General features: G+C 49.2%; 1 protein-coding gene across 14 annotated transcripts in view; it reads left to right on the top strand.

Annotated features, from left to right (window-relative positions):
• The window catches only part of Shq1 (SHQ1, H/ACA ribonucleoprotein assembly factor), a 120,771-nt gene that overhangs the window by 90,657 nt on the left and 2,831 nt on the right, over window positions 1–27,283 (top strand). For 4 of the 14 annotated variants that reach the window (XM_063285852.1, XM_063285848.1, XM_063285850.1 and 1 more), the window contains exon 11: window positions 619–27,197. In XM_063285852.1, the coding sequence (XP_063141922.1) occupies window positions 619–1,243 (625 nt within the window). In that variant the 3' untranslated portion in view covers window positions 1,244–27,197. Of the gene's footprint in view, window positions 1–618; window positions 27,198–27,283 lie in introns of those variants that run through there. The other 10 variants (XM_063285851.1, XM_063285856.1, XM_063285854.1 and 7 more) reach the window with 7 other exon arrangements.

The following is a 27,283-nucleotide window of genomic DNA, read 5'->3' as shown; positions in this document are numbered from 1 at the left end:
AGAGGTCAGCAGTCATCTTGGAGGAGTGAGTTCTTGAACTTCAGTGTGTCTAGAAGATGGAGCTCTTGGTGATAGGCACCTTTCTTTCCTCAGCCATCTCACATGCCCCAACATTTGAACATTTCTAAGTAGGTGGTATTGCATTCCTAGTAGATTTAAAAGTTAAATAGTAGGCAACACTAAGTCTCCATCATCTACTCTGTCACTGGTCCATTTTTCTGGTTGGTTATCCTGCCTTAGATTCTGGTTTCTAAAACTTCCTCTGGATTAGGCCCTGATCTGGGATCGAACATATTTTTCTCAACTTAACCTTAGCACTTTGAGCTGGTTTTGATGGGTTGTGGGTTTCTCTTTGCTATGGTTTGACTGTATCAGCTTTCTTTCTGTAGCTCCTATCCTGTGAATGGTAGAATGGCTTTCTGCATTCTAAAGACACAAAGAGAACCAACACTTTCTCCATAGCTGTGTGCCTTTGCTGCTTCTCACACTTGCATCAGTGACCTCCTGGGGTTTGCCCCGGTGTCATGTAAGGGTACCAGCTTTGTGACGGTTTATACTCTGCTGACATCAGACTGATTGATGAGCAAACCTAATTTATCTTCTGATATAATTTTCAAGGTCCAAAAAGTTGGCTGCCCTAACAGAAGCTTTGGAAGCAGTCTCACTCAGTAAGGCCCAGCTGGGATTCGAGCTGCTAGAACTGGAAGCTGCTGCAATTCTTGTCCAGGAGGAAGAAACTGCCGGAAAGACAGCCCAGTGCAGTCCTACAGAGCAGGTTCCACACTCCAGCCCTGAGCCCAGTGACTCAGACAGCACCTCATCATCTGACACAGAAGACTCAGCGTCAGTGCAAGAGGAGCTTGTCGGGACCCAGCCCTCCCTGCTCACTTCTCTGCAAGTCCCCCTTTTGGAAGAGGACAGTGCCCTGACCATCAGAGATAGTGGGCTCTGCAGAAACATGGGCAGTCAGAAATGTGAAGTTCGTCAAGGTCAGCCACTGGCCTCTCCCCGGGCTCCTCTGATAGAGGAGGTTGGAGATAGTGGACTCTGCAGAAACATGGCCAGCCAGGGATGTGAAGTCAGTCAAGAGCAGCCACTGGCCTCTCCCCGGGCTCCTCTGATAGAGGAGGTTGGAGATGAACTGAAGACCATGCTTTGGGTTTCCACACCCAGTGGTGTCAATGCTGGGAGCCACAGGAGTGTACAGGATGCAAAGGAGAGGGATCAGGTGCCCTGTGATTGACTTAAGTGGTAGGCTCATTATGGGGCACTAGGTCAACTATGATCTCATACAGAAGTGGAATTTCTGATTTTGATTGTGTACATTTTCTGTGTGGATACAGGACATTGTTTTTCAGTGAGCTAACATTTGTACTTTTCAAAGTTTTTATTTTGCAACTTGAAAAATATACTTCTAAAGTATTCTTTATAAGGTATAAATAATTAAAAATGAAGACCATAGTTCTACTAGGAAAATCTCTAGACCAGTGATTCTCAACCTTCCTAATGCTGTGACCTTTTAATACAGTTCCTCATGTTGTGGTGACCACCAACTATAAAATTATTTTGTTGCTACTTCATAACTAATTGTCTACTGTTGTGAATTGTAATGTAAATATCTGATATGCAGGATATAGTGTACACTATGAGGAAATACTAACAGGTGAATACACCAGGTGAAATGCTCCCTACAATCAGGATAACAAATTTCTCCATCATCTCCAGCTGTTCTTGGACCATTTGACATCCCTTTTTCTGGGCCAGGTGCCACCCACCCGTGTTCCCTGGTCTGCTGTGTCACAGTCAGAAGCTCACGTTACTTGCATTGTCATAAACTGTAGCATACAGTGCACTCCTGAGCGGGCTCGTTCCACTGCACGTAATTATCATGAGATCGATGTGTGTGCTAATGTGTGCCCAGTCTTTTGTGTTGTCTTCTCAGAGCAGAGACCATTGCTTGGAATAGATTTGCCCATTCACCCACTCATGGACATTTGAGGTGCTCCATTGTTTTGACTGTAGTAAACTGTTGTGAGCACTTGGATACAAGCCTCTGTGCACATTCGCTTCCTTTTCCCTAGGTAAGTAGTGTGCCATGTTGAGTGTGGTAGGGATGTGATTAACGTATACCAGGGCGGCCATTGTTTTCCCTCTTAGCTCAGATGGACCAGTTTACACGAGCAGTGGGTAAGTGGTCCCATTCTCTCCCTCGCCATTGCTTATGCTGCTTGGTGTTTTTTATCTTCTTTTACATTTGCTTATCGAGTTACTCTGTGCTTGAGTGTGTGTGTGTGTCTGTGTGTCTGTGTGTGTGTGTGTGTGTGTGTGTGTGTGTGTGTGTGTGTGTAGGTCAGAAGACAACTTTCAGGAGTCAGTTCTTGCCTTTTACCATGCAGATTCCAGGGATTGAACTTGAGTCGTCAGGCTTGGTGTCAAGCCCCCTTACCCACTGAGCCATCTTGCCTGCCCCCCGGTGCTTACCATCCCAGCAGGTGTAGACTTGAAGCTGCTTCTGACTTCAGAGTTCTGTGCTGAGCCTCTTTTCATACCTACTGATTACTTGCAGATCCTTCCGAAGTGTCCAAACCTTTTGGCATTTTTAAAGGGTATTTTATTTTCTCACTTTCTAGTTTGAGAGTTCTTTATAAGGTTTGGATACAAGTTCTCATTATGAGTCATGTTCTCCTGCTTTTTCCTATGCCTTATCATCCTGGATCATCTGCCAAATCTATATTTTATCTTGCTGGGTGTTGGGCTTGCATTTCTACAAACATTTTTTATCTTTCTTTGGGGATTCAACTAAGAGGCTTGGACTGGTTTGGCTCCATCTTCTGTATTTGTTCTTTCTAGGGTCGGTCATTGCCCAGTGTTTGTATTCCTGAAAGTGGTGTCTGTCTCAGTGTGTGCGTGTTCGAGTGCACATGTATGTCTGCCTGCCTTTCTACCCCACACGCTTACTTTTTACATAGCTGTGACCAAATACCTGGCAGAAACCACTGAGGAAGGAAGATTCATTTTGGCTCACAATTTCCAAGAGATTTCAGTCCTTTTTGGTGGGAGAGGCCTGGGGTGGGAATGTTCTATCTGTGAAGGTGGGAAATTTCAAGGCTGGCTTGTTCGTTCACATGGTGGCAGGCAGAGAAAACAGACCAACACCTAAAGCAAAGAGCTGCTCTAGCCAGACCCACTGCAGAAGCTCCTCGGACATCAAAATACTGGCACGAACTCGGGAGGAAATGTTCAGAACATAAGCCTGGAAAGTTCATTCAATCACCGTGCTTCCTGCTCTGTGGCTTTTCCCCCCAGGAGACAGCAGGGAAAGCCTGTCTCCTGAGCTCACTTCGCTGGGCCCTGTCTGAATTATCTCTCTTGCACAGTAGGACTGTCTTAGCGCTCACCTGATGTGTCTTCTGTCTTCCATCACCTGATGTTCATTGTCTTGAGAAATTACAGCTTCATACATGTTCCTGTTTTTCTCCTCACTTACGCTGTCCCTCTGCCTCCATCTTGAATAGAGATGGGATCACAGTAGTGTGTTCGAACTTTCCCCAGCTTGCAGGTCAGTTGCTGGGGAGTGGGGTTGGGTCAGCCGTGTTGTCAGCGCTCCAGAGACACATGGTGAGCAGATGAACAAGTAAACTAACCGGTTCGCTCTGCGTGGGAAGGAAACCGGATACAAGTTCATGTCAGCACCTTTTACTGCAGGACTGTATGGTTCCCTTCTCATTGGATTAGAAAGACTGCACGGATTGGTGTTTCTAATATAGATGCCAGTTGTATTAACATGTTGGTTGGGGTGACTGCAGTCTGACATGCATGCTAACTCCCAACCCCTGTAACAGCTTGGTCTGGATGTGTGGGAGCCTCCTCTCAGGCTCCCTGGAGAGCTTCAGAATTTCTGTGACCATTGCAAATGCAGTTCTCCTCAGCAGCACGTTACCTGAGGCTGCTGTGAAAGGCTTTGGATCCTAAACTGCAAGTTGAACAAATCCTCTCTTGTCTAAATGTTTAAAGCCGTGAACATTTCCTTCCTTTCATCAATTCCTGTCCCGAGGAGTCTGGACAGGACTGGCTTCCATGAGAATTGTCTTGGAAAAGCTACCTTTCTTAAAGATATGCAAATATGAGCCTTCTGACATTCTTTAAGCCAAGGGGCTCTCGGAACTCTCTCATGAGTATTAGAGATAACATGCGTGAGTTCCACAGCATCAGACTGAGTTCAGCCTCCCCTTCACCCTCCCTTTGGCCACGGGGCTTAGAGCTCATGTATCACACCAACCTGGCCTTTGTCTAAGATGGCTAAGAACACCACTGCACCACACCTGCAGCCCAGAACACCCCTCAAATGGGTGTTTTTATGCTAAACAACTTGGTCGACAATTTCAGGGATCTCTTATACCAAAAGAGTTTTCCAAGAATACTTGATGATGGGAGAAAAGGCAAGTTAGGAAGAGAGCAGAGAGGTCACCACAGTGACTCCCGAGACTCATTGAGGTTGACAAGATCTGGAATTGAGTTCCAGAATTTTCGTTCGGAGTGACCTGCCCTGTAGAATTATGTCAAAGCTCCAAACCTTTCCCTTTAGCTTGAAAATAGGACTGAGGTTATAGTCATCGGTCACCTAACAAGGGGAATGTGTTTGGAGAAGTACACTGTTATTTTGTCACTCCCTGTATGAACATCATATTCTTCTTACAGAAACTATGGTGGCTATGATGTCATCAAGTATTATCTTGGGTTTGGTTTTTGCAGTTTGTAACATCTTACTGTATAGCCTAGGCTGTCCCAGAACTTAGGATTTCCCTGTGACAGCCTCCCAAGTGCAGGAATCACAGGTCCAGCCAAGTAAAGGGATCTTGAACAGCTGCCTTCGTATATGCAACGTGTCTTTGACAAGCCATGCAGAACGTGTATTTTTGTTGCTTACCTTCTAGGACTGTGAAACTTTATGTTAGAAACACTGAAGTATTAAACCAAGGTGAGGGTTCATCCTTGTTGCTTGACTTCCCCCAAGCTAAACATGGCTCTGTGGAGCCACCTAACAACAGGTTGCTGAGGGAGTCAGCACTGTGCAGTGACACAGCTCTGATTATCAAGCTGATGATCACAGTATTTGCACAGTTCAGTAGGTTAGATAGAAATATTAATTACATTGGTGAGTCTCAGTGATACCTAGTCCTCTGTTCACATCACTGCCTGGCGTTCTTGTGTTCTGTCTGTGTCATTCTCCTCGAAGAGTAATGTACGGCCTTGCTGTGGGCCTGGCGGGGCACTGATGCAGTAACCAGGATGGAATCATCTTTCACCAGCACAAGATTAACTTACCAACGAGGCAGGGCTGCTCCCTACCACATGCTGAATTGGATGGCAGCTGCTGGGTGGTTTTCACACCTGCCAATGGAAAATACACTTTCTTTGTGGGAAACAGTTTCTGTTGCTGTATACTAGAGGGAGTTACTCGTTATAAAAATTTACTAAATTATTTTAAAACAGGGACCCCTTTATACTGTTACACTTTTATAGAAGTAACTGGAAATCAACTTACATAACGATGAGAACAGATACTGCTAAAAGAAATAGGCGTAAAACTAAAAAATACATTATATTTTCAGAAATGTTTGTTACAAAAGATTTTATGATGTAGAACCCTCCCTAAATAATGTGGCCTGTCATGTCTGTCCTTGCATCAGGTAAAGTCAGGTTGGGCTTCACAGACACATCTCTGAGTGTTTGGTTAGGATTTAACAAACTCCCAAGCGGAAGCTTGCGGTCTGAGCGGCTCCCACCTGTCTTCTGAGCATGCTCTGTAGTTTTTCAGCCCATAGCAAGTGAAGGAAACATTGATTAGACTTGATTTAAAGCAGTGAGTGATAAATACAGCTGGGAAATTGATTCATGTCTCTCAAGTGACTAGGGCACAGCCATCTACCGTTGACACAACTCCTGTCTCAAGGCTGGAAAACAAACAGGGAAACACGTGTCAGACAGATAAATGATAGTTGCTTTCAGCTCCTGGGAAACCATTTGTTTCTGAGATAAGAAATTGACTGCTCTCCACTCATAAGAAGATAAGCCAGGGAGAGGGGGCTCTGGGAAGGGGGAAAGGATTCATGTCCCTAAGAACATCATGTGGGGTAAGGCACTAGGAATGCTCTCTCCAGAAACACTGTACGAGGATCTCTGTGGCACACTGGTGTCTTCAAAGCCAGGCCTGGAAACTATTCCCCCGCTGCTCATTCTGGTGCTGTATCAGCAGGAGTCCCTGAATGACGATCTTTGTGGTACTCCCAACAGGGCAGGCACCTGAAATTCTGCTAGGCTTGTAGCCCGGAAGGCCTCTGAAAGCGAGTCCCCTGCTGCCCAGTGCCTCTGAGGAGACTGGCTACTATGTTTATACAGTTGCTGTGTTTGTGTTGCTGTCGTGTGTCTTCCAAAGTGCAGTCCTCTCTCACTTCCCGAAAGTGTGTATTTCCATTTCACCTCAGTTCAAGTCTCCTCGGTCGGCACTCCCATAGAATGTTGGCTACCTCTGTGCTGTAATTTTCCCTTCTTACTCTGAAGGACAGTTTCTGTCATGGTGCTTGCTGCTCTCAGTTGGGACTGAAAAGCAGAGAGCTGTTTGCAATTCCTTCAGTACCACAGAGACTTTGGGGTCTCTCTACTCTGGGCCTCCAATTACACAGTGGCCATAGGAGACTTCCACATGGCACTCGTTGAAAGACAGACCACTGGGTGGCTTCTGTGAGCCCTGGCCTCAACCATGGTCAGCTGCTAATTCTACAGATGCCCCTTCCTCAAATGACAGTGCCATCTGTTCACTTCTGTCCATGAGGCTTGTTCTGTGTTCAGCGCATGTTGCTGTCAGCACTCTAATACGGAAAATCAAGTATGTTGCTTCCCTGAGCAGCTGGGTCCGGAGCCCGCATCTCCTGGCCATGTTCTGTCTTTTCCTGCCATGGTCTCCCCAACCCTGACTTCGAAGCATTCTCAACCCGTGTACCCCTAAGTGGGTGGTCATCTAGCAGGGAACCCGTAGAGTCCCTGTCTGAGCAGCGTGGGTGAGCACCAACCATCACAGTGAGTCAGGCCCAGAGCTGTGGGTCCAGGGAAGGCTGAGGGGACGGAAGCAGAACATAGGTTCCTACCAGGCTGTCCCCTGGCCCCGTGGGCTCCGGAGCTGCGGTTTCAGATTTGTGCACAATTAAGTTAGGAAAAGACAGAACTGGGTACAGAGTGCTGGTGCCAGTCTGCTCCTGGTTTTGCAAATATCCAATCTAGCTAGCATTCGGAAGCTGTTCTTTTCATATGGAAGTTGAAACTGAACACACCATTGGGCTTTAAGAAAAATTCCACCTCTCAGTTACCTTCTTAGCAATTTCCCCATTCCTTAATTTAAAAAAAGAAAGTCCACATACACTCTCACACATTGTTTAAATAGCATTGGATTCCTATACTATGTAAATTTTACTTTTTCTCTTTTTTGCTATTGTTTGGTTTTTTGTTTTGTTTTGTGGTGGTCGTTGTTGAGACAGGGTTAGTCCCCCCCCTCCCCCCAGTGCTGTCTCTCCTGGAGCTCAATATATAGGTTGAGTCTCACTGAGATCCTCCTGCCTCAGTCTCCCAAGTGCTAGGATTAAAGATGTGGGCCACCAAGCCTGGCTCTCTCAGTCTTCATACAAAGCTGTGGTTACTTTCTCTTGTCTCTGAAGAACCTTCCAAATCATAACTCCATGGCTGCAGTGAAAACAATTACAGGATATGCGTGAGCAAGATGCCCCTGTTTTTGCAACATGTCTGAAAACAAGTGTGTCTCCTCAGACTCACCAGGGAGGCACGTAAGGGGGCGGGAACTGAGTTGAATAAATTTCTGCTCTCTAGGATTTGAACTGGGAAGTGAAGAAGGACTCAGGCCCTTGGCAAATGCAGGGAGCAAAAGAGGCATTGGGAAAAGCCACAAAGGGATCTGGAGTCGGTCTTGCCAACAACTCAGGGAGGAAAAAGTTAGAAAAATCCATGTACAGACACAACACGCCAAGGAAAGGGCTTGGGCACTGGGGAGTCTTGGAAACGGGTCTGATGTGAAAGACGCAGACACTGGGAGTCCTTAAGTGGTGTCAGTAAGGTGAACTCTCACATGTCTGCCTGGGACTCCCACACCTCCCTTCCACCCGTCTGTCTCGATCAGTATGCACCCAGAGCCTGTCATGGATTCACAGGGTGTCTGCCTCCTTCATCCGTGATCTAATCAAAGGCCTTTCTAGTAAGTACAATAGTCCTTTATCCCTTGTTGCCCCAGGATTTGTTTCCCTGTGGTCAACCATGGTCTGAAGACATTAAACAGAATCCCTGAGTTTTCAGTTGCAAGTTGCTGAGTCTGTGATAGAATCGTGTGCAAGTCTGCTTTGTCCTGCTGTGCATGCGACCTGCTGGCGGTCACTTTGCAGCTCCTTAGCTGTCACATCGCCTGTTGTCTTGCCTTGCTGAGTTTCAAGTGACCCTGATTCTACTTAACAATGACCCCAAAACATGAGAGTTTCAATGCTGGCCTTGCAGATGCACCACAGAGAAGATGCAATACACTTCCCTCATGTGAAAGAGAACTCAGGAGAAAACAAACCGGGGAGGTTGCCGAGGTCTGTGGACACACAAATAGGGAGAGCATCTATTGCCAGTATTGTAACAGCTCATCTACTGTACTGCCGTTCCTCTTGTTGCCTGATAAGAGGCCTATTGTGCCTGATTAATAAGTAATTGTAGGTGTGTTTGGGTAGGGAAAACATGTCCTGGTTCAATGCTGTCTGTGGTTTCAGGCATCAGTGGGGTCTTGGGGCAAACTCCAGAGAAGAGAATGTTGTGACAGGAACGCTAACACAGCGACTTCAGTCAGCAGAGATAACTAATTAGTGTACAGTCTGACAAGTTCAGCAGTAGAATGGCTCTCAGGAGCAGCTTGCCCAAGCGATTCACATGTCAAAGCTCTTTGTGTGGTCTCTCTCCAACATCCTCAGTGTTGACATAATTCCACTTGGCTACCCCTCTTGACCATAGTGGCTGCCAGCTGCCCCTGCAGCTCCCTCTTTTCTGATCAGAAGAGCTGATTTGTCTAGTCTCCAACAAACTCCTCAGAAACCTGACTAGATCAGCTGAGGTAAGCTGGTTTCTTCATGGTTGGCCATTGAGATGGTGCTTGATAGCAGCATATGGCCACCTTGGGGCAGGGGCAGGCACTTTGTAGATGGAGGGTGGGAGACAGAGTGGGAGAGTAACCGGTAACTATTCCAACCCACCCTTACAGTTCCATTTGTAGAGCAGTGATTCTCAACCTTCCCAACGCTGTGACCCCTTAAATGCAGTTGCGGTGACCCCTGGCTATAAAATTACTTTCGTCGCTACTTCCTAATTGCTATTTTGCTACTATTTTGAATAGAAAATATGTGATATGTGACCCCTGTGAAAAGGTCATTTGACACCCCTCAGGGGTCGTGACCTCAGGTTGAGAACTGCTGTTTGTTGTAGCTCGTCCTGTGAGACTTAGTGGTAAAGCCCGTTTCAGGCACGTGTGAATCCCGGGGTTTCTACTCCCAGAAAGAAGGACAGGGTGAGAGCAAAAGAGAACCGTGTAATTGTTAATGGTCTCCAGCTGTCAGTTCTTGGTTTACCTATCCTCCTGAGTGTTCTGAGGCGGCCACTGGGTGGTGCTAGAGCCGGTTCTCCTCTGCCAGGCAGGCGGGCTCTGGATGCCCCATCGTGCCAACCCCATCCCCCAAGCTCTTCCTAGGCAGCACTGCAGTGCATAGCTGTCCCCGGATCTGAGTTCCCTGTTTTTCTCCCGGCACACTGGCGCTCGAGCCTCCCCTCTCACCGCTAATCTACCCTGTGCTCCTCACAGGGACAGACTAAATGGCCTGGAGTTATCTCAGAGGCCGACCCTAACTGAGGCTGCTGCTTTCCAGGCTCGGCTGGCACCAGCGCTGCGCTCACACGCCTCTGCGACGCAGAGAGCACCCTTGTCATAGATAAGGGGCTGGCTTCCAAGTCATGTGCCGGCCGGAGATCGCCTTGCAGCTCCCTGCAGCGCGCTCTTTCTGCAGCATTGATCGCTAGTCCTTCAGGTTCCTGTAGAGCCTGGGGAAGTGACCCCATGAGGTCACTCATTCAGAACAGGATAGATCCGTTCCGGTGGGTGTCCTAGGTCACTCCTACGTAGGTCTAGGGGTCGCAAGGCTGTGATCCTCACCGTCGGTCCTGCACTGAGCTCGGACCCTCCGTGGGCGACCCATCGCCCGGAAGGGTTCTGCTTATTAATCATCCTGCCTCCAGGAGTGGGGATCCTTGCTGGTGGCCTCCTCGCGCGGATTGGTGGGGAAGGCTCGAGTTGCCAGCCCTCCCCGGCTAATCCCTGCATTGTCCGCTGACGTATCTAATTATGTGTCTTACAACCACCGCGCGGTCCTGGGAGCAGCGGGGGCCTTCTGGCGGAAAGACGAGAATGATTGCTCCATCTGTTACCGAGGCACCTCTGGGGGAGAGGGGCAAGTGCGCGTGCGCCCAGGCCGGGCGGGCGGGGCGGCCACGCGGAGCGCAGGTGCCTCTGGAGCAGGGATCCACTGCAGGTGCAGGTGCCAAGCTCGCCCCGGCTGAGTGGATGCTTAATTACAGTCGACCTCAGGGGATGGCTCACTCCTGAATGACGGGTGAAGCTCCTGGTGAAGCTTCTGGTGAGCAGAGCTGGAGAAGGTAGCGGGCTTGAGACTTCTGGGAAGCAAGGATGAAGTCCTTCCCTAATCACCGGGCTACGCCTCATCCCTAGGCCGATTAAAGCGTCCTTTGGGCTAAATTGATTCTCGGTCTACTGACACCACATTCTATTCTGGAACATTGTTTTCATGGCTCTGCAGCCACGCTGAACAGGACATCCAGACTATCAAAAATAAGCTCGTCTTGGAGTCAAATGTCATTACCAGCGCCTACACCCTGGCCCTTTACAGTTTGCTTGCCAGTGATCCTCCCTTCCTCAGTATACTGGGAATGAAACTCACGGCCTCCTGGATACTGGGCAAGCGCTCTAGCCTCTAGTTCTGGTGCTCAAATTTGGCCCTACCGAGGCGGGCACATGTGCACTGGGAGTTGAAGAAGATCAGAGTCGGGTTAGCAGCACTGTGTGTCTCATAGTGGGAGTTGTGGATGGTCTGATGAGAGGGTAGAAAGAAATGGAAGGCTTGGCAATCTGGAGGGAGCTGGCTTCTGTGGGGATGGTTTTCCCCACGTGACCAAATCTGAGCTATGAGAGAACCAGATTGCTCAAGGTAGATGTGACAATGGGGTGTAAGTAAACTTAGTCGGGGACAACCCATAGAAAGCCACTTTGGTTTTAGGACTCAGACATTATTGCATACAGGGGAAGAGAGCAAAGCCCCATCAGTTCAGGATCTATGGAAATGGGAAGTAATGTGAGCATGTGTTGTGGCTTGAGGCAGACTTCATTATTAAGGTCTGTCAAGCATTTTCAAATCGTGCTGTCTTGTGGTGAACAAAGTGCCTCAGAGTGCCACCAGGCCTGATGACCCGAGATCCAGCTCCCCACCCCATGTGGTGGAAGTAGAGAACTGACTCTCACAGGTTGTCTTCTGCTCTCTCTCTCTCTCTCTCTCTCTCTCTCTCTCTCTCTCTCTCTCTCTGTGTGTGTGTGTGTGTGTGTGTGTGTGTGTGTGTGTGTGTGTGTGTGTGTGCTGACCTGTGCTGGTGTGAAGAGGGGGCACATACACATACATATGCATGCAAAGAATAATAATAAATAATTTAAATATAATTTGAAAAGAGCCTTTTGTGTCCTCTCACTGTTGGTGTCTCGGAGTCAGTATTCCTCAAAACTTACCCCGTGTGATAGTCCGTTTTCTCCTTCCATACACTTGACCTCTGTCAAACGTTAAAAGCACCAATACCAACGACAAGCCATACTGTGAACACCACCAGTGCCCAAGCTCAGAGACCTCCAGGCCCACTACAAATGAGGTGGGATATCCTGACCCCTTTCTACAGATAGGAAAGCTGAATCCTTTGCCAAAATTCGTGGTTTTAGATGTCTGTATTAGCAGATGAAGTTGTCTATGTTAATTTTTTAAAAACTTATATGTATGGGTGTTTTGTCTGCCTGTATGTCTGTGTACCACGTGTGTCCAGTTCCCACAAAGGGCATTGGATTCCCTAGGAGCTAGAGTTATAGATGTCTGTAAGCTGCCATGCAGATGCTGTGAACAAACCCCAAATCCTCTGGAGGAGGAACCAGTATTCTTACTTGCTGAGCCATCTCTCCAGCCTTACTGTAAATTCTTTCCTTAAAAATATATTGCATTTACGTAGAGTCTCTGTCTGTCTCTCTGTCTCTCTGTCTTGCACACATGCACACACACACACACACACACACGCATGCACATGCATGCACACACACACATAACTGAATTCCAGCATGCAGGAGCATATATATAGAAGTTAAAGAATAACTTACAGGAGTCTGTTCCCTCTTTCTAGCATGTTGGACTGAGGGATCAAACTCAGGTCCTTGGGCTTAGCAGCAAGCACCCTTACCCACAGAGCCTTCACAGATAATCCAGTTATGTCTGTTTTAAAAGAAAGGAATGATGTAGGAGAAATGGAGGGGCTTCATAAAGGACCCACCTTGAAAATAGAATGCCATGTCCTGCCTGCTGACTCTGTGTCCTTGGACCTTGGACGGCAGACTTCCTGTCATTTTTGCTTGTGTGTATATGTACTTGTTTGCATACATGCGAGTGCATGTGTGGGCATCTTTTTGATCATTCATCACTTTAGTTACTGGGGTAAGATCTCTCCCTAAATCTAGCTAATGGCTCACTAGCTAGTGTGCTCCAAAGATTCTGTTTGCATTCCCAGACTGAGATTACAAGCAGGCCACTCTGCCCAGCTGGCTTTTACTTGGAGTTCTGAAGCTCCAAAATCTGGTCCTCAGTGAGCCATCTTCCCAACCCTGAACTTGTTAAACTTCTCTGAGCTTCAGTTTTTAAAATATCTACCATAGGGTGTTAGTCTCACCTCTCTGGGTGGTTGAGACAGGACTGAAGGAAAATAAAACATTCTCACCACAGTCTGGCCCATGCTGGAAGCCAAGTCGTTTGCCATGTGTCCACACTGTGTTGGTTTTTAGCAACCTGGTACAGCAGAACATGTGCTCTGTGCACACTAGGCTTCTAGTTAATTCTTTTCTGCTGTTTCCCCTGCCCCAGAACTGCTTGGCTCATCACTGACGGCATTTCTGACCCTGAGTCCTAGGTTCCTGTAAGTTGGTGACTTGTGAGATCTGACTTGTGGTGGCTTCATAAGTCATGAAGAGGGATCGCAGGAACCAACCTTTGCCAAGAAGGGGTGAGATAGCCATCTCCGCCACCACCAGGCCAGGATCCAAACCATGTGGCTTATATCTCGGTCATTGATCGTGGCCCAGTGTGGGACAGCAATCAAGGACTTGCTGGGGTTGCCAGATGAGTGTTCTATGGAGCCAGCATAGCCCCACTCCTGTCTCCCTCCTGTTACCCCGGTTCCCACAGTGACTCTGCTGGAAAAGGTCCCCAAGGCTAAGGATGAATTACCAACCAGCAGTGCCAGCAGCCATTTGCCACTCTCTGGTACTATTTGGATTCTCCCCAGTCACTGAAGCTGTTCTGGTGCCTCCAGCCCTGGCCTAGCTTCCTCCAAGTGAAGACATGGGTGCCTTGAGCCACTTGCCTTCCCCGGAGAGGTCATGGAGAGTTCAAACTCCGCATTTGGAATCAGTTTGCTCAGTGAAGTGTGTTAGACAGGTCTAATGGCTTCCTTCCACCTTCCTCACACTGAAGAAGCTGGACTCTGACAGACTACTGGTGGGAGGTGACTTTGGGGAAGAGCTTTCCAAGCCTTCATCTATAGTGCTTGAGAAGCAGATTGGAAGATGGGGCTGGCTGTGATGATTCACCCATGGTGGCCATTCAGGGGAGGTTACTGAGCTTCCGTGTTCCTGTAAAGGAGCCAGAGGCTTGAAAAAGAGGTTAGGGAGCTCGCCTTACAATCATGAGGAACTGCACCCAACCCACTAACCCACATAAAGCAAACAAGGTGTAAGTGCTCACACTTGTAACCCCAGCAGTGGGGAAGTGGGGACAGCTGGGTCCCTCCAGCATACTAGCCAATCAGCCTAGCCTACTCGGTCACTTCCAGGCCAGTGAGAACATATCTCAAAAAATGGTGGCTGGCATTTGATGAAGGACACCCGAGCTTGACCTCTGACCTCCATATGCATATGCACATATATGCACACACGTAGACACACATGCAGAAGACAGAAAAAAAGCCTGTGAAGCCAGCTCTCTGAGGTCCTGACAAGACCGATGTGTCAGCAGATCCACAGGCTGCTGCAAGACGAAGTCTCAATTCTAAGCAGCCAAGTGGCCGTTCTCTGTCATTGACTAGTACTTTCTACTGGCATCTGCCTGTGCAATGAGCGCCTCCAGGAGATGCTCTCATTCCTGAGAAATGCGCCTCAATACAAAGCTCAATTGTGCTGTAGGTGTGCAACAGCAGATCTTCTCTTCCACTCCTGGAAGCCTTCGCTGACATCTGGATTAGACATCGTACCGCCCCAACCGTGTGTGTGAGTGAACATACATTTATAAAGAATTTTTCGGATGCTGCTTTTGAACATGTGCGTCTACGCACAGCGACTCAGCTAACATTGAATGGGCACCACTTTCTTAGCAGTTGCAACTCACACTCAGGACTTCCTGCCCCGCAAAGTATAATAGATAATAACCCATAGATTAATTTTAGCTATCACTTCTTTGAGGTAGAGCATCACTAGCCTAGGTTTGCTTAGATCTATTTCCGTAGCTAGCCCAGGCTGGCCTGGAACTCTAGGTCCTCCTGCCTTAGCTTCCTGAGTTCTGGGATGACAGGTGTGCACCACCAAGCCTGTCATAATAACAAGGAGCAAAATGGTGTCATGCTCTGTGGCCATCAGTGAAATATTCACTTCAGCTTTTTTAGTATCCTGTCAGCAGTGTCTGTTTCTCTTGAGCTGTAGTGCAAGGAAATGATGATGTGGGTGTGCATATGTGTGTATGTGTTTAGGGGTGGGTGTGTGTGTGTGTGCGAGCTACTGATAGATAAACACCTTTCCCAGGCCGGGCACTGGAAACCGGGCCAGCACAACAGCCGCTTGGAGCACGCTTGGAGCATAGAGAGGCAGACCCCTTTGTCCTTGTCACACTCAGTTTCCCCCTGGTGGAAGCCCTGAGCCTGGCAGGGATTGTGTATAGGAGGCCTGTGACTCATATGCAAAGCAGCTCCCAGGTGAGGAAAACGTGAGGTGGCCTAGAGCTCCACAGGTTCAGCTCCAGTCAGTGCTAACCAGGACTGCTTCCTCTGTGGTATGCTGAGCAGACGCAGAGCAGGATGCCCACGTCCTGCGGTGCGGCAGCCTCCGAGGGTGTGTTTGTGCACTTGGGCATCAGTTTACTCAGCCAGAAGTAGCCAGGGAGCGGTTCTGGTACCCATCCTGAAGCAGACGGAGGGAGGAACAGATGGGCTATGAGCTTGTCACTGTGGTTGGCTGGCTTCCTTTGGCATTAGCATTTTATACACTGGCGCTCAGCTGTAGTGAGCAGCCAGCAGCGGTGTGCCTGTTGCCAGCTCCCAGGGGTCAGCCTCAGGAGGCACTGACCCTGCCGTGACCCCAGCAGGCACCTGGTGGCCAGACTGCACCTGCACTGAGTTTTCTCACCGGCCACCATTCCTCTTCCCAGCTGACAACACACCAGAGCACTGAAGCCGGCTGCCCAGAGTTGGTGAAGAACCAGAGACAGAGGGGATTTAACTCAGCAGGTGCACCTCAAGCCTTCCACACCAAGGGAGGCTCAGAGTCTCTCTTCTTCCAGTAAAGGGAGAAATGGGTGTGTGTCTGACTGTCCCATGACCTCTGTCTAGGACATTGATGCGCTGCAGAGGGTCTAGAAGTGTAGGGCTGGAGGCTGAAGTCCAGCCGTGTCATAAGCCAGCTGGTGGCCTAGTGTTAGATTCTGTCAGACAAGGGGAAGGTGGCCTACCACCAACAGGACTGACCGTTTTGTCTGTTTTCTTTTGCCATATCTGAGGTCGAACACTTTATAGAAATTAGTGACATTTTTGAGGTTTCAGAGTGCATGGTGCTAATCTGCTTGGCTCCGCTGAAGGCCTCCTGATGGCATCATAGTAGGAGCAGATCCAAGAAGAAGCACTCTTGGGAAGGATGTGAAACAGAGAAACTCAGAGAAGACATCAGGCTGTCTTCCGACCCCTTCACGATGGTCCTCAGGAACAGTGGGGATAATTCCCTAACCGCCCCCCCGGCCATAGGTGACAGCTGCTTCCAGGCTCCTGTAGCCAGAAGAAGGCCCTCTTGCATGGTCATATCTGTCCCGTGGGCTGTCTGGGTCTAACGCAGGTGCTGGGGATGCTCAGTTGGGATCCTCTGGAGCCACCTGACACCATTGCAGGACTGTCCTGCTCGTCATGAGCTCCAGGCAGTCCAGGGTGGTCTTTCCCCAGCCCTGGCTGAGGCACTCACCTGACAGTGCCTCCCACCATGGCTCTAGATGGACTCTGGACATCTTATCAAACACAGCTGACATCAGGGGCATCAGGGAAGCCGGCTTCACCCGCCCTTCCCTGCGGCCTTTTCCCCCCATCTCCCCTCCAACTTGGGAAGTCCGTAAAGAAAGACTGTTTTCTTACTCTTGGCCTTCCTGTTTTTATCCTAGCGGCCTCTCAGGAGCCATTGCTCTCATGGTCGGACAGAGTAGAGGCAAGCTATGAGCTGAGGAGGATAGCCGGAGGACCCCAGGCCACAGGTCTGGAAGGTGTCGGCAGCAGAACCAAACAGCTTTTCTTGTCCCTGACTGATGGGAGGGGTGGGAAATGTGGGGTGGCGGGAAGAAACTACTAGAACTGAAAGCCATCCCCCACTTCTGCCCCAATGAAGCTTAATTGACAACTTTTGCTCAGCTTGCAGACCTCAGAATGGAACTGTCACCCTCTGCCCCCCCTGGAACACCCATGTCTGCCGTTTCACAGCTGTGGATGGAAACCACAGGCCTCACTCAGAAGCAAAGCCTGCGTTGGTAGGTGAGGGCACCATCGACTCCGGTCCCAATCCACAAAGCCAAGTTACTACTGTTGGGGCTTCTTCCCAGAAGCTGTACTGCTCCTGGGGTGATTCTGACATCTCTGAAAGGAGGGGACAGCAGGACCCTGGGCCTGCCTTTCCTCCCAAGGTTATAATGAGACAGAGACCCTGCAGACACACTGCAGTTTGCTGATGGACACCAAGCCCCATGTGCCTAGAGGAGGCGATCAGCCACCTAGGTACCTCCCAGAATCTCACAGGATCTGTCCCAGGCCCAGTATACAGCTTCATCCCCCATTTTGTTGGGATGTCTGTACTGTCCTGATTCTGCTACAAAGCTCCCGTGAGACCAATACACACACACACACACACACACACACACACACACACACACACACACACTCACACGTGCTGTCTCTACCCAGAGTCAGGACATGGGCTTCTCAAGTGGCCAGGGAGGCATCCTGGTCACAGACATAGGACGCTTACTCTAGAAAGAACTTGGGTTATGTGTCTGCCGGCAAGGACAGACTACGGGCAATGAAACCACCAAAGAGGAACTCTAGAACGGGCAAAGAAAAGAAAAGGCTTCTGCCTGAAATTAAGGTAGGACTGACTCTCTAAGTTGCTGGGAACATTTATTCACTCAACAATTATCAAGCACCTACTGTATAGCAGGCACTGTGCACAATCCTGGGCTTATAGGAGTGACCTAGTACAATTCACATTTGAGTAGATTCACAGTTGCCTCAGAGGCACAAGTGTGACGAAGAGAACCAACAGGAAAGGGAGGTGTGTGTGTGTGTGTGTGTGTGTGTGTGTGTGTGTGTGTGTGTGCGTGCGTGTGTTCGCATGCGGGCCACACTCTCACGTGTACAGGGAGGGTGGGGGTGACTTCCTGTATGGGGATCAGAAAAGGAAGCAGGAAGTGTCACAGAGGGACCAGTGAGAGTGAAGAACCTAGAGTACATGGGCACTTGGAGGTTTGCAAGGACAGTGAGAGGCGCTGTGGATGTGGGGGAGAGAGACCAGGAAGCGACCCTGGAAAGAGAGCTGGAGCCAGGGGCTCTGAGTAGGCCAATAGCGTGGCTGGTCTCCTTTAGAAATTGGATAATTAGAAACCCACACAAGGGCTAAAGAAAGATGTTACTAGAAGACAACAGCGTGTGTCTCTCTCTGGCAGGACCCATTTAGGGCCATGATTGAATCCGGGATTTCTGCTCTCTCTGCATCCCAGGCCTCAGGGAGGAGGCAATGCCACGGCAGCCACACCTCACTTTCATACTCTTGTCCTCAGTGGTCCAGCATCTCAAGGGGTTGGAGCTTCCATGAATCTCTCTAATGAGCCTTGAGCCAGGACCTCATTCTGGGTTGCATTAGCTGCACATAAAGTGGGACAGGGTCACAGCCCACATCCCGGCTGCCATTGGGCAAAGATGGGCCTCTAGGCAGGAAGGGGTAGCTCTCCAAGAGATCATGAGGATGGGGTGGGAGGCGCCAGCAAACCAGAGGCTAAAGGATGTGCCTATGTCTGTGGCGCTCACCTGTGATCCCGTTGATTATGAAGTCCAAGTAAGAGTAAGTCAGCTTAGGCAATGGAATGAGATTCTGTCTCAATACAGTAAGAAGGCGAGGTGGTGTGGGGAGATGGCTTAGTGGGTAAGAGTGTGAGGACCCAAGTTTGAATCCCAACACACGTGTAAAATCCCGGGCATAGTCACCTGGAACCCCACAACTAAGGGTTAGGATTCCGACCAGAGGAAGACCACTGGAGTTCGCTGGCTACCAGCCTTGCCCCAGGTTCTCACAAGATCATCTCTCGGGGAGTTAGAGGGACAGGGAGGGACTCAGCACCCTCCTCCGGCCTTCATACACACAGGCGCTTGAACCCACTGGTGTGCACACCCACACATGTGAAGGTCTGAAGGAGAGGGAGGGAAGGACGGGAAGAAAGAAGAAACAGGAGCGTAGAAGCCAGCTCAGTTCAGTGTCCTAGTCGCCAAAAGCGAAAGGAAACCTGACTGTCAGAGTTGTCATCGGCTAACAGGGTAAGACGGGACAGATCACAAAGAGGGAAAAGCCTTTTCCTCCCCTGCAGTGAAAAGGACGTTCTGGAGAACTCCACTGTGGAGGGGGAATCCGGGGATGCCATGGGTAATTCATCCTGCAAGGATTTCTGGAGAGCTGAGGTTCCCCTGGGCAGAGATTGTCCTGTGAACTCTGGAAGTAAAGGGACATTGCTGAATTCCAGCCAGGGAGATGGCTTCTGGTGGGGAGACCAGAGCCGTGCCCCACCATGGTTCCTTCTGATCTCACCTGCGGGAAAGTTGGCGAGTGCGGAGGAAGGACAGGACACAAGGCTAGAGGGCAGGGCATCACTCAGGATGCTACCCCTTGAGTGTTACCTCTTGAGCTAAAGGATTTCCATGAGGAACTTTGGGGTGGTAAACCCGGAGTGCTTGCCAGCCATGGTGGTGGAAGCCTCTAAGCCTAGCATCTGAGGGGCAGAGGTAGGTGGATCACTGTGAGCTGGAGGGCAGTCATGACTACTATGTAGTGTGACCTTGCCTCCAAACAAAAGACTAGCAAACAAAACAAAACCTTTGAGTGTTGAGCATTAATTTAGAACTATTTAAAAACCTTTCTAAAAACCCAGGGAAAGAGGGTTGAACGTAGTCAATTCTATCCTGGGTGTGTGGCTCCTAGCTTGGTGGCCCAGCTTCCTGAACAACCCAGAAAAGCACAGCCAGGTGCTAGGCTGGCTTTTAGCCCAGAGAGAGTTCAGGTGCCAAGATCCTATCTTGCAGAGCCAGTGAGCTCCTAAGCCAAGAACACCATGGCCTTCCTTCTTGCTCTTATGCTATTTCTCATGTTTTGTGTCCTACCCTGGATTCCAGTGAAGCTGGTCAGTCATTCCCTCGGGGAGATTCTATCCCAGCAAGGCTGGTACAGCTAGGCACATTGAGGTTGGAAGGTAACTCCCAGTACCATGGGAGTTCCCACCAAGGGCAACCTGGCCTGGGAGATTTGAAAGGCGACCCTAAGCTGAGCTCTTGAGGCACCAGAGGAGAGGCCTGACAAGGGTATGATTCCAGAGAGAGGAAGCTGTAGGAATTTGCTACATTTTCCTTTGTTACAATGTTATCAGAGTTACCAAGGTGGGGCTGGGGGTAGAGGAAGAAGCCTGGCTGGGCTTGTCAGCCCTATTAACAAAAACTGCACACTGCTCAGAAAGACTGCCCCAAACCTAGAAATAGTCTGAAAAGGAGGGTACAGGCTCATTAGCATTGAATCAGAGCAGTTTGCCAGGTATCCCCCAAAAGTTCTATGTGGGAATCATACCCATATCGCTGTTTACTGGGTGTGCCTGCCTGTTATGGAGTGTGGTGGAAGCTATAAGGCCACCATCCAGAGGGAGGTAGATGGATCCTGCACAGCTGAGGTCCGTGTCTGGGTCCATGGCCATTCTCCAGTAGGGATCTATGTTGATGTCCTTGGTTCATGACCTTGGTTCATGTTACCACTAAAAATCATGCAGATGCTCTTACTTTAGGCACCTCCTGGTATCCTAGTGCTGTGTAGAGCTGGCCCTGCCCCTCACTGGCTGCAGCAAATGGGCCCTGCAGCTCACCTGAGCAGCCCAGGACTGCAGGCCCTGGTGGCAGGGTCCCCACTACTCGTCTACTGTGAAGTGGCATGGGTGTGGAAGTGATGCCTCCCTCCATTGTCCCTTGCCACCTGGGCCAGCTGGGAGAGCTGGCCCTGCCCCTCACTGACTGCAGCACTCTGGAGATCAGGCCCTGAACCTCAACATGGCAGCACAATAGGGCTGGTGTGGGCATGGATAGCCAGCTTCCTGGGCATGAGAGCAGAAGAGCTGGCCCTGCCCCTCCCTGGCTGCAGCACTGGATGAGCTACTGGGGTAGTGCTGGAGCTCTTGCCCTGCGGGAGAGCTGATGGACTGACCAGCTCAGCCACCACCCAGGCCCAAGATCTGGAGCTTTGGCTTGGCCTGCCCCAAAAGCTACCTCATCAATGACGTGCTGGAGCACGTGAAGGGGCCAGTCCTGTAGCCCCAGAGCCGCAGGACCTCTGTGACACAAGGCAACAGCATATCTGAGAGTACTTCAGCTGACTATCCAGTCTTGATCGTGAAGGAGAAGCCAGAAGCTTCAAACCAGAACAATGACCCATCACAATGAACATTTGCAAGTGTGGACAGAGGGGTGTCCTGCAGGACACGCTGTGACACACTGCAGCTTCCACGACTGGGTGTCTTCTGTGCTTTGTTTTGTTTTATTTCTTTATTCATTTTTGTTTGTTTCTATTTGCTTTTGGAGGAGGTTGCAAAGGCAGAGGGTGGATACAGAGGGACGGGGGATGACTGGGATTGGGGCGCATGAGACACAACTCACAAAGAATCAATTAAAACGTTTAAAAAAAAAAGAAAAGAAAGTTATTTTTGCATGTGACTAAGTGTGGGTGTGCTTCTGTGGTTGTTCATACATGTGCCCCAACACACATGTGGAGGTCAGAGGACGACTCTGTGGAGCTGGTTCTCTCCCTCCATCTTTGTGTAAGCTTCAGGGATCGAACTTGGGTCCCCAGGCGTATACAGCAGTTTCCCTGGGGACCATCTCACTGGCCCACCTTCAGCTTTCCTTATGGGGTCCAGGGGATCAAACTCAGATCCCTCGGCTTCCAAGGCAAGCACTTTGCCAACTGAGCCATTCTCTAGCCCTTGTTTTGTTTATAGTTTTAAAAACCAACAGATACCTCATAACTCCCTCAATAACTCCTGCTGGGGCATAGAAACCTGTCATGGGAGGCTCCGTGAGGCATCTCTATAGCACGTGGCTGTTTCTCTTATTAACCGGTTAAATAAACACTTGACACATGTTTATCCTCCATTAGTTTAGGAGTCGTTTCTTCTCTCCTCGGTGTTATTTGACAGCGCTCTCTCCTAAATGTGATGAAAAAGTGCAGAGGGGTTTCAGCAGGCAGCTGCCATAATTGAATTTGCCCGTGGACGTCAGTGTTAATATTCTTCTGAGAGACCCAAGCTCCTATTTTTACCTCCAGACTAAGGCTCCACCTCTTGGGGAAAATAACTGGTTTGGTGGAGGTTCAATCTGCCCCTGTTATCCACTGTGGCTTTATTACAGGGCCCTCCTCTAAATGTGGGGACTCCAATCGCCGAGCTGTCCATTTTGCTAAGATGTGTGGCTGTAGACTGACAATTTATTGTAATGGTATCTAAACTAATGAACTCCACTTACAATTAAAATGTTTTAGAAAGCTTGCTTTTCTCCCGGTCTCCCCAGGAGGCCCTGCTCTGACAAAAGTGGAATGGCTCTGCCTCCGTGTGTGGGGGATGGCCCATCAACTGTGTCAAGTGTCAGGGATGCTCTTTAAAGCACGATAAAGAGAGGGAGGGGAGCCAGCATGAGTGCCTATAAATTCATGAATATCAATTTAAAAATTATCTTCTGTTTGAAGAAGTGTGGAAATGGCACATGCTAATTGGAGAGTGGGAAAGGCGGGTTAGGGCGGCAGAGAGGAGCCCTCTAATTGTTCTCTAGCCTCCCATAGTTGCAATGACAGTGACATGCTGCTATCATACACACACACACACACACACACACACACACACACACACACACACACACCTGCAGGTTTGGTAAAGGCTGAGTCCCCTGCTTAGTGCAACTATAAGCGGGTGGTAGTACCTTTAAGGTGCAGGACATGGCAGGAGGCACTTGTCTGATGGACATGCTGCTTCTTCTATCTATGTTTTAAGTCCAAGCCATGAAGCAAGTGGTTTCACTCTATCACAGGCATCCTGACATGCACTGCTCACCATGGGTACAAAACCAACAGAGCCAACTAAGCCCAGAGCAAAAACTCTAGAAACAGCAGCCACAACAAACCTTTTCTCTCTGCAAGTTGGTTTGTCTCAGGCCATTGGTCACAGTAGTAAAATGCTAACACACACCCACACCTTACAGATCTGAAGAGGGTCTTGGGTTAGAGAAGCAGTAGTTGGGATTGTGATATAATGCTATCATGTTCTTCCCATTGGCCTCCATCTAGCTCTACACGAGCTGTTGGCATCTTGCTCACGTAAAGAACTGAGGCTCTCAGAGGCAGAGTGACCTCCTTAAGGTCACACAACTAATAAGGTCAAGGTGACTTGGAGATTCAGTATGGCCTCCTTTGGCTTTCAGCCTTTCTTCCCTTGTCTTCTCTATGTTTCTGCTCTAATGAAATCATTTAAATGGATGCTGTGGAAAGAGTGGGGATTCGAGCCCTTGCAGGGTTCACTGGGCCTTTGGGAAACCACGTTCCCTGTCTCCCTGGCTGCCCTTCCTTTCTCCTGTCCTCAGGTTCTTGCTAAAATGCTGTCACTCTGCACAGCCTCTTCTGGGCTCTCTGCTTACATCATGCTTTTCTCACCAGGATGACTGTATCCTTTCAAACTGTGAGCTAAAGAAAGCCCTTCCTCCCATAATTGCTTTTTGTCAGGTAGGTCATAGCACTGAGAAATATAATGAGTGCTGCCAAACCTTAGGGCCATCTGTCTTAATTAGGGTTTCTGTGGCTAAGACCCTAAAAATAAAACCAGCAAGTTGGGGAGGAGAGGGCAGCTTGTAGTTCATCAGTCAGGGAAATCAGGGCTGGAACTCAAGGCAGGAACCTGGAGGCAAGAATTAATTCAGAGACCGTTGAGGAACACTGCTTACTACCGGCTTTTTCCTTCTGGCTTGCTCGGCCTGTTTTCTTATAGGCCTAGGAATTGTGCCACACACAGTGGGCTGCATCATGAATTAAGTAAATGTTCCACAGACTTGCCCACTGACTAGTCTAAATGGAACGTTTTCTCAGTTGAGGTTTCCCTCTTCCTACGTGACTGTAGCTTGTGTCGAGTTGACAGAAGACTAACCAGCAGACTGTCTAATATAGTACATCACCTACTTTATTAACTGTGTTATTTATCTTGCCCAAGTAGCATGAACCCACCCAGAAAGCTGTCAGCCCTGTCTCTTTTGTTTGCAGGTGTATCAGATGCCAGAGATGTTCTATGATCCCTGATCATAAACCACTTCTAACTGCCAGCGAGGAACACAAACTGGTGCTGTGATGCCATATCCCAGGCACTGGGCTAAGGGTTTATAGCATTCTCTCCTTTAGCTGCAGAGTATAGCAATTATTATGACACATTGGAGGCCAAAAGAGGAGAGCTTGCCCAAGCTTGTGCAACAGGCATTTTAAAACATCTCTGTGAGGCATAAACTTCACATGATAAATTGACCCATGCCTAATACACAGACTTGACAGGTGGGACACACACTTGCCACTGAACCAAATGTATACATCCTCCCTCACCCCAACAAAACACTCCCTCCCCTCATGACCACACTTTGTGCTCCTCTGGTTCCTGACATCTACTAACCTGTTTGTATCACACACACGCGCACGCACACACACACACACACACACACACACACACACACAAGTATATGTATATATGTGCATATATTCTAGAATGTCCTATAAAATGGAGCTGTACAGCATATTGTTGAGCACAATCACTCGAGACTTGGGTGTGTTGTGTACATCAACAGTTCTCCCCTTTTTCCTTGTTGAGTAGTATTCTCTGATATGGATATACTGCAGTCTGTTCACCTACTTGTCTGTGGATGGTCATTTGGATTGTTTCCAATTTGAGACCTCTGATCATTAATCTTTGTCCGTTTGACAGGATTTAGGAATCGCCATGATAACAAACCTTTGAGTGTGTCTATGAGGATGTTTCCAGAAAGGTTAAATGAACAAGGAAGACCCACCTGAATGTGGGCCGGTCCATCCCTGGGGTTCAGGTCCTGGACTAATACAAGGGAAAAGTTGGCCCTGGAGTAAAGTGTGTTTTCTGGAGGCTTCCAGGACTAACCCAGGTGAAGGAGAGATTCTGTGCTGTCGCTGTTTGTATTACGAATGCTAATTATGATTCCCCCAGAAACTGCTTAGGAGAGTATCTGCATGTAGCTTCTGGGAACCTGCCCCCAGTTGGTTCTGATTGGTAAACAAAGATGCCAACAGCCAATAGCTGGGGAGGACAGACAGAGGTGGGGCTTTAGATTTCCAGGGCTTAGGAGGGGAGAGAGGGAGAGAGGATCCGCCATGCTTGACAGTGTGTGGGCAGAGGAGAGACTCAGAAGCTGTGATAGGGTAGAAAAGCAAGGAGAGTGCCCCGGGCTCTGGACTAAGAAACCGCCCCAGAGGGCATCAGGAGTGGGTCTGGAGCGGCCATGATGGAATATAGAGCCAGTAAGTAATAACTTGGGATTAACAGCATGGAGGTTCGGCAGTTACAGCTATTGTGCTGTTTAAGGCGTATTAAAATATAGAGGCTGTGTGTGTGTCTTTAATTCAGGAACATAAACCATTGAGGCGGGTAGCAAACCCGCCGCCGGGATTTATTAATTATTTAATTATTTTAACACTGTGCCCCTAAATTCCGTGGCAAGCCCCACCTCCCCGTTGACAAGGAATATTTCCATGAGACTGTGGCAGAAAATGCTCGAGGAGACTCAACCAGAAGCCAAAGAAATCCCAGCTCTGGAGAGGTGCCCCCGCAGTGGAGAAAACTGCATGTACCGATCCAGTCATCTGCAAATTCATGTGATGGGGGCAGGGGAGGGACCAAGTCCTGGCCAGATCCCTGCTGGCCTGCACTCCAGGAGCTTCTGCAGAGGTTGAAGCAGCCACTGGCCATGAACCCACACCATCACCCACCAGGCACCCAAGAACTGTGACCCTGCAATTGGACCCGTACTATCCTCCCAGGGACCATTTCCTTCCCGCCACCGTGACCCGAGCTGATGGATGCCTGCTTCCTGCCCCTGTGGAAGATGAGGGAGTGATCCTGAGAGAGAATAAGCACCAGTGGATTCTGACACCAGAGATGCTGTGACCTGAGCCATTGGATATGTTTCCTGACTTGCACTGAATCCCATGCCTCACCTGCTTATAGAGAAGGAAGGATCTTGGAGATTTCCTTCAGAACACCACAGGTTCAGGGTTCTCTCCCTGGGCTTCTGGTCTAGCTTCGGATGCTGGTAAAGGAAGACGTTTTGGTTACAGGAAGGTTTAGAAAAGTCCTCAAGCTCCACAAGCTGCTGAGATGGTACAGCAGGTAAAGGTGCTTACCCAGGGGTTGGGAGTTTAGCTCAGTGGTCGAGTGCTTGCCTAGTAAGCGCAAGGCCCTGGGTTCGGTCCCCAGCTCCGGAAAAAAAGAAAAAAAAAAAAGGTGCTTACCCAACTCAGCCAAGGTTACTAGGAACAGCCTGCTGTGAATGTTGTTCTGTGCGGACCTGTGTCAACACTGGTCCTGGGTAAATACTTAAGTGTGGAATTTGTGTGTCCCAGGGCCATCCCACGGTAAACGTCATGAGAAACTGTGCATCTCTTAGGACTGTAGCTTGACTGCTTGTATCGTGTCTGGAGGATTTGGAGAACAAATACAAGGAGCACAAGCCCATGGGAGCTTCCTGTCTTCCCCAGCTGCCCCTCTGCTTCTGGGAGAGGAGGGAGAGGTCACAGCATCAGCCCCTGAGACTGGAGGATGTGGTGCAGGGGTGTCTGCTGCCAAGTTTAATGCAGGCTGGGCAGTGAATCGTAGTTTAGTGACTGCAGCCCCAGTAAAGGACACACACACACACACACACACACACACACACACACACACACACACACATTGCACTGACGTAAATGATGTAAACTGTTTGAAATAATCATGATACTCCTTATTATCTGTGCCACAAACCTAACTGATTTTTGCAAGATATTTTCCTAGGCTCTGCCCCCTTCTCCCACAATAGCTACAATCAACTTGAATGCAAACCTCCTTGAATGTTGGCAGCTAACTTTGTTTATATGGGAGGGTAAAGCAACAGTGCGACCATGAGGACATCATTTCACAGCTTCACACATCAGCCAGTGGCTCGTGCCTGTAACTGTGAGAAACATGGTAAGCTCGTTCATTATTAACATTTTCTCCTCCCCTCCTCCCCCTCCTTTCCCCCCTCCCCCCTCCTCCTCTTCCTCCTCCTCTTC

The sequence above is a fragment of the Rattus norvegicus genome, chromosome 4 (assembly GCF_036323735.1).
Source record: "Rattus norvegicus strain BN/NHsdMcwi chromosome 4, GRCr8, whole genome shotgun sequence".
NCBI lineage: Eukaryota > Metazoa > Chordata > Mammalia > Rodentia > Muridae > Rattus > Rattus norvegicus.
This window is presented reverse-complemented; position numbering and strand designations above follow the sequence as displayed.